Raw genomic sequence first — 7,861 nt, forward strand, 5'->3', positions numbered from 1 at the left:
ATGAATGCTGCTGCTGCTGCTGCTCTTTTTTTCACTGCCCAAATCTCTCTGCATCAACAAACTGATCATGAACAACACCGCTGCTTTGCTATGGATAATTGCATGGTCTTATCCTATTCAAGTGGTGGCTGAGATTATAATTAAGTTGTTTTATTAAAGTTATTTTGTGTTTTTATCAGGATTCCATGCACACGTCATTTTCATAGTGGGTGGATTGTATAAGATCCTAGTCAAGAATAATTTAATAATAAAAGAAGAAGAAGATGAGATGGTGTTGTTTTACATCAGAAGAGAAGAACATCAACTTACAAGCTTACCCTCAGCAAGACACGCTTGCATGGAACAATGGACTAGAGAATATATATTATTATGCTTTACAGCTAAACCTTCAAGTAATTTAAGACTTTATTATGGTTATTGTACATATGGACATAAATTAAGGGGAAAGGTGAATAGACGCCAGGAAGGGATGAAATCAATTATAATAAGGGTAATTAGTGAAAAAATAGGAGATAATAAAAATTAACCAATAAAATAAAGGGAAAAAAAGTAGCGGGTTTTCCGGTACAAAGGGCGAAAGATGCAAAAGCCGCTGGCTGACACGTGTCATAACTTTAACCGTTGGATTAACACGAGGACTGATCATGCCATTTTGAGAGAGAGGGAGGGAAGGAGGGACAATGAAGAGACTGATCAGTTCGGTTGGTTTTAGAGACGCACAGAAATAAAACAACAACAAGAGAAGCATTGTTCGGCGAAAGCTAAAGAGGGAACATCAGAGAGATGGGCAGTGAGAGAGTTAAATTGGGCTAGGAGAGGAGAGAAGAGAGAGAGAGAGAGAGAGAGAGCATGGCGGCGTTTGCAGAGGCAGCATCAGCTGTAATTCTGTGTCGTAAAATTAAATGATCAAGAAAAGGAATTGAAGGCGCGATTAACGCTTTCTTTTTTTTTTCTCTTACACCACCTCAACCAAAAAAGTGCCAAAACAAATCCAACAAAAGCCAAAACTAATCAAGAAACTACTTGCTGCTTGTTGACACAGTTATTTAGAGAAACAAGATAGCTAGAGTAAGTGAGTGTGTGAGGAAGAGAGAGAGAGAGAGAGGGGGGGGAAAGAGAGACATTTTTCACATACACAGGACACAAGAAAACAAGGAACAAGAATTCAAAGATCGAGTACTACGACCACTCTTACACTCTGTCACCTCTCTCTCTCTCTCTCCCTCCCCCATCTCAATTCAAAACCCAAAATTCTGGAGAATTCAAGGAGTACCCTTTTGATGTTTGTTGGGATGTAAGCTAAAGACAAAGAAATAGAGTGGGGTTTTCTTGATTATGGATTTTCTCTCACAATTGAGTTCTGGGTCAGGATTAGAGGAGGAGAAATGGCTGGCTTGTTCTCATTAGGAAGAGATAGGAGTAGTAGTGGTAATAACCAAGAACAACAACAGAACAATAACAACCCACCAACTGAAATTCCACAAGAAAACTGGTTTTGCTACAGAAGTGAAGACAATTCTTACAAGGGTTTTGAGCTATGGCAGCAACACCACCACCACCAAGAACTTCTTCACCAAAGACACCAAAATCCACAGCAAGATCTCTACTCGTCAGCTGTTGGTTTAGGTGTAGGACCCAGTAGAGCTTCAATCAACATCTCTGATGAATCCTCATCAAGATCAGCAGCAGCAGCAGCTTTCATGATGATGAGGCCTGTTGGTTCTGGAGTAGGAGGTAGCATAAGTTGCCAAGATTGTGGCAACCAAGCAAAGAAAGATTGTGTACACATGAGGTGTAGGACTTGTTGTAAGAGTAGAGGATTTGAGTGTCAAACCCATGTGAAAAGCACTTGGGTTCCTGCCTCTAAACGCCGCGAAAGACAGCATCAATTAACTATTTTCCAGCAGCAGCAACAGCAACAGCAACAACTGCAAATTCGCGGAGAGAATCCTAAACGACAGAGAGAAAATCCAAGCCCTTCTTCTCTTGCTTGCACTCACTTGGCTAATAACATGTCAGGTCAAGACAATATCTATATACACTATGTTTATGCAATGTCTCTTTTCCTGTACTTTCCCTTCCTGTCTTTCAAGTGAAACGAGTCACTCACAATTCTAAAGATCCACTCTTTAGAAGAATTCAGAGGCACACACGCCCTTACAGAGAGGATCTTGAGAGAGAGAGAGAGAGAGGCCATATCGATTGCGTGTGTAATGAAAATGGGCCTCCATGATAAACCCCATCAGCTGTTTTTTAACTTTTCCTAGTATGAATACTGTTAGTAAGCAATCCTGACGAGTAGATTTACAGGGAAGAAACTATTTTTCCTCTTTCTGTGTGTTGATTGATGTCTGCGTATACAATATATATGAGAGTGTGTTTGTTCTTTCTTGCTTTTGCGTGCCATTTCATATACATAAAATATAATTTTATAAAAATCCTTTTTTTTATTTTTTATCTCAGTACTAATTTAATCAAAATCTAATGTAATCTATTTTAATGGGTTCTTTGTGGCTTTCTTTGGTTTAGGGTTAGAACTTGGGAGTTTCCCAGCAGAAGTGAGCTCTCCGGCATTATTTCGTGGTGTTAGAGTGAGTGGCATTGATGAAAGCGAGGAGATGTTAGCTTATCAAACTGCCGTAAACATTGGAGGGCATGTGTTTAAAGGAATTCTTTATGATCATGGCCCTGAAAGCAACTACTTGGCACCTGGTGAGACATCTTCTGGTGGTGGTGGTGGTGGAGTACAGCCACTCAATTTAATCGCAGCTGGCACAGCCACAACATCTGCCACAATTTCAGCTACTGGTGGGGGGGGGGGGAGCGCCCAGCCACTCAATTTAATCGCAGCTGGCACAGCCACAACATCTGCCACAATTTCAGCTACTGGTGGTGGTGGTGTAACGGTGGCGTCTACTACAGCTTCATTTCTTGATCCTTCCTCTTTATATCCCGCTCCACTTAACACTTTCATGGCTGGTACGCAATTCTTTCCGAATCCAAGATCATGAAAACACACAACGTCATTCTCGTCTTTTCCCGCTCTTTTATATTAGCGAGCTCTTTTTTTCCATGTACTTATGGCCAAAAAAATTATTTGATGATGATAAAATGTAGTAAGAAGAGAAGTAAATTTGACACATCCATTCAAGTAGGAGTTAAGGATAAAGGAGAAAAGGAAGAATGAGGACTGATGAGAGGCAATGCTTAACATGTTCTTGTTTTTGTGCAAATTTCAATGCTAAGTTATTCTTCTTCTTTTTCTCTCTCTCACATTCTTCCTTTCTTTTATGCGGAAGATATCTAAAGTTTCTTTCTCCTGTTAGGACAAGAAAGGAAAGCAAGTAAGAGGCAGTGTATTAATGTAGTGATGGCATGTTTCTTGTTTTCTTGTTTGTTTGTGTTATTTATTATGTTTTGTCATCTGGGTTCGATTCCATTACGTTAGTTTTGGACTTGAACTTGACTTTTTCCCTGTTTACCCGTAAGTTTGCCGGTTTGAAATTGAATCGAAAATTGGGTGTCGTCCTTGTTTGGACCGAACAGAAAGACCAAACCAATTTCATTCTTTCTATTTTTTTTCTATTTTCTTGACGCGGTATGGGCGTTGCCAGCCATGCATGAATAAGCAAAACATTCAAGTTCAAAAGGTTAAGTAAAAAAAAAAGTGTTGTGGTTTCCTCTCTTGCTTCTAACTCTCTCTCTCTCTCTCTCTCTATGTTGAAATACTTGCTCGTTTGATCTCATTATACAAATAAATTCTTTAATTAATTAGAATGGACGTTAATAGATGTGACTTTGATGATAAAATTGGAAATGTTTCTTGTCTACTGCTCTTGTTTAATGCCCCTGCAAGAAACTATATATATTATTATATTTAGAGATGCTTGCATGTTATAAGACTTTCTCATTGAAATCTTGATGATGTTTGAAAAAAAAGGATTTTGTGAGGAAAACTCGGAGGTTGAGAAACTTTCTGACCCATAGCATGGTCTCTCCTCTTCATTATCACTACATATTTGCTTGCCTCTACAGTTAGGATTTCTCCCTTCCCAATAAAGTCTTGTTTCTTGAAATGATTTCTTCTTTTCATTACCTGTACAGTACTATTTTAGGTCATCCACAGTTTGTTTTCATTTAGTGCTGACACATAATTAGACTAGCCACATGCTTTCTGCATTATTGCTACTAAATGTAGCTCTCGCACGATGCAGTAGCTTGAGCGACATCAATTGAAGATCAAATGTAAACCACACGATTTAAAACAACATCAGAGCACTGGTGGATATTATTTTTAGTACAATCCCTTTTAGTTTGAAATAATGCTAAACCATTTATTTATCTATATTTATGTTTCATTTGGAAGCAAAGGCACGCTTATCTTCCACAGCAAAAAGCCATGGAGGAATTTGACATTTCTGTCACCTTCCACAGCAAAGGCATAGTCACCTTCCCAGTCTTTCTAATCAAATCTTACATTTCTGTCCATCAAATAATTATGCAAAAAGCCAAGGCTAGTGTGCAATTTTAAATGATAACAGTACAACTCTGCTGTTATACTTTGTATACTAGCTATTTGAGGAATTTTATACCAAATTAAGACCGTTTGGAGGATTAGTTATCCTTGGTTGGAAAGTTATGGTGGCTTAAATGTCATTTGACTAGAAATTGTAATTGGAAATGAACTTCCAGTTGGTTCTAAACTGTCTAGACATAAATTTGAAATTAGATTGCCTATAGAACATACTTTCTACGGGAACATTTCAGAAACACCTTTGCAATGACAAATGCTGAATATGTTATAGAAGGAAATGGGTTTGAGTTATACAATACTATTTGTCATTGACTTACAGTTTGTTTTGCTGCACTCCGTTTGAACAAAAATCATTTAAATAAGAACAGTGTAATGATAAAGTCAGCTAGAACAAAAGAATTGTATCTCCTTGCACTTGTAAATCACATGCTAGAAAATAACTTCTCATCTTACGTTAGTGCAATGTCTTAATGTTCAACAAACTTTGTTTTCATTTCATCAAGATTCTACTTGGTATGACAATATTCGCTTGCATCAGAGAAATTGTGTTGTATTAATGACAATCTCTTGCATCAATTACGGGAGACTGATGGGGAGGAGTTGGAATGTGTTCTATTATAGCAGGATTGAGCTTACCTACTAAGAGATTTATTGTTGCCTTCATTTATGGGTTCTGGATTTGTGTTGTTTCAGTGAAGTTTGTTCTTATTAGAAGTTTGTCTTGCATGGTACAAAAGACATGATCATACGTGTAGTGTCAAAACTTCAACGAGTTCCAACAAGAAAAATGCCTTGATTGCACAGCTTTAAATTTACGAGAGCAAAAAAAATTGTTAATTAAAGAAGCCTGTTAGAGTATGTATATCTTAGGTATAAATAGACATCATATTCAAGTGCATGGGATGTCACATGAAAATCATCCAAGAGGAGAGAGAAAGAAACTACAAAAGAAAATGTTAACAGTTATGACATAAACTTGATACCATATTTATTTTCTAGTATTCATCCCTTGCAAATTCATTGCAATCAACATCAGATTTACAATGCCGTGGGTGTTTTAGCTGTGTAATTTATGCAATATAAAGAAAGCCAGGAGAATATGTTAGCTTGAGAGTTCGTTTTAGAGCATATTGAGGTTCATGAAGCTAGAGATTTGATGTAATCTGCATTTGAATAACCAGACTGCTAGTTAACTGGGGCCACAAAAGTAGGGGAAATACTAGCAATGATGGATCATTTCAGTGCATTAGATTCTTTAGGAGCTCAAAATCCTAGATTTATTTTCATAGTATACTGAATCGTCCACATGGTAGCTGTTTTTTGATATGCAGAATTTTTATGTGCTACTTGGAAGTTTGAGTCTTTAATATGCTGCAATGGTACTTCAGTGGTATAATATTTTCCAGCCCATCAAGCTTCCCCATGAGAAAACCACATTTTAGAAGGAAGTGCATGGATCACATACATGTTCATGAAAGATGTAAATTTGCAAGGATAGGAAACTTGGTAGTTTTATGCTACAAATTTAAAGTTATGATAAGTTGCTTGGTACTCTTTTCACCTGGATTCGTCATGATTTGTGGGTGTTTCATTTATATGCGTAGTTCAGTCAATTTTTTGTTACTGGTGTCTGCTCCCCATTGTTGGGATTTCTTCAAGAATCTCCCTTTTGTATGATTTGTGCCTGCTATTCTTCAAAGCTGTTCTTTGGTTTCCCAACTTTTAGTCACATTGGAGTTCCTTCTGCAGATTTTTATTTCGAGATCATCGTAGTTATTTCTTTCACATTCCTACAAGTAAAATTCGCTCGCAAAGTCCAATATCATGACTGATGAAGTTAACCAATCAACATGGGATTTGAGAATAATTTTCCGAAAGCCCTTCACGAACAGTGTAGATGTTCACCACGAGAATCACCTCATTTTATCCATTTCTTCATCTCAGGACCTTCCACTTTTCTCGGGTTCTCATTTTTCCTTTGTAGCAGAAAGAAAGAAAGAAAAAGAAAAAGCTGTTTGCCTAACTTGATTCTTTCATATCCCCTCAGTTAAAAAATCCATCAACTCTGACAATTCATGCGAGCAAGTACCTGGTGCATGTTAAACATACCATTAATCTCGTACGCTTCAAGCCAATTCATAAAGAGTAGAGAGGGATCCCAACCCGTGTGACATCTCCAACCTCGTCACCCTACAATTTGGCTCTCCGACTGGGAATATAGAGCGCCAGTGGAGTCCAATTATGTTTCTTTGTTACCGGACCACTGCCACTTCTAGAAACTTTGCTCAGCCGTGTAGCCCCTGGCTGTTTCTTTATTGGACGTATCTTGAAAGAGAATTAAGCAGATGTCGTCAATTTACTCTGCGTGGGATCAGAGGGAGAGAGAGGGGTAAAGCAATGATTAAACACGTTAAGGGCTAGCTTTCCTTGCAAACCATGGCATTGCCAAAGCTAGACAATAGGGTACTAGGGTTTGTTGCGGTTCTTAGGGACTGTAGGGTTTATGAAAATTTGAGTTAGGATACTGTATGTAGTTGTTAGGGCGAGGCTAGATTTGTAGGACAACAGCCCCATGCTGCAATCTGTATTTGTGGGCATGCATGAATATAATTGGTGGTCCCAAACTTCCATTATCAACCAATTCTCAGCTTCTTCAATAAAAAATAAAAAAAAAACTGTTTTCCTTATGCTTTGCTTTTGCTCAACATACGTACTCTTTAAATATTTGTTAATAGAGAGCCCTACTTTGTTTATGAGAAGCAAGACACAGATCCCTTTATGTAGGCAACAATGATGCTTAGAACTTTAATTCACTAAATGACCCCCTTCGTTCTTGGTGGGTGCTAGATCTTGTTGCAGGGAATGATGACCGGTTTGAGCACGAAAGCTGCAAGTGATGGCTTTTTGGTACACTCTATCTGGCTCTATCTTGTCTGCTCAATGGACCAGGCTATAATTCTTTTGGCTATGATATACATTTTAGTACATAGGTCAAGATTTTGTTTATGTGTGTGTTTGATGTAAAAACTGACAACCATGGGAGCCTGCCAGTGAAATTGAGGGCACGCAGCTCTTTAAAAAAAAAAAAAAAAGATAGAACAAAGAACACCAAAATAAGGTGGGGAACTTCAAAGAATTTAAATTCTAATTGTTGAAATGTAAGATTGAAAATAGAATGAACCTTTTGAACTTGTAAGTTTTGTTTTAATCAAGAAGTTAAACATTTCATATTTCATATGTTGAGTTCTAACTTATACTGTCTCCGTTCTTTAAAAATATAAACATGGGTTATTTTTTTTACCAAATACAGTTTTAACGTATATAAAT

At 37.6% G+C, this 7,861-nt stretch overlaps 1 protein-coding gene across 1 annotated transcript; it reads left to right on the forward strand.

Moving 5' to 3' along the window:
• Nucleotides 1–654: 654 nt before the first annotated feature.
• LOC105128581 (protein SHI RELATED SEQUENCE 1-like) lies at nt 655–3,531 on the forward strand. The gene is made up of 3 exons (XM_011030308.1): nt 655–2,019; nt 2,530–2,808; nt 2,890–3,531. Exons 1-3 carry the CDS (start codon nt 1,386–1,388, stop codon nt 3,009–3,011), a joined length of 1,035 nt encoding a protein of 344 aa, XP_011028610.1. The 5' UTR covers nt 655–1,385; the 3' UTR covers nt 3,012–3,531.
• Nucleotides 3,532–7,861: the final 4,330 nt, after the last annotated feature.

This window comes from Populus euphratica, unplaced genomic scaffold (genome assembly GCF_000495115.2).
Source record: "Populus euphratica unplaced genomic scaffold, PopEup_1.0 scaffold2.1, whole genome shotgun sequence".
NCBI lineage: Eukaryota > Viridiplantae > Streptophyta > Magnoliopsida > Malpighiales > Salicaceae > Populus > Populus euphratica.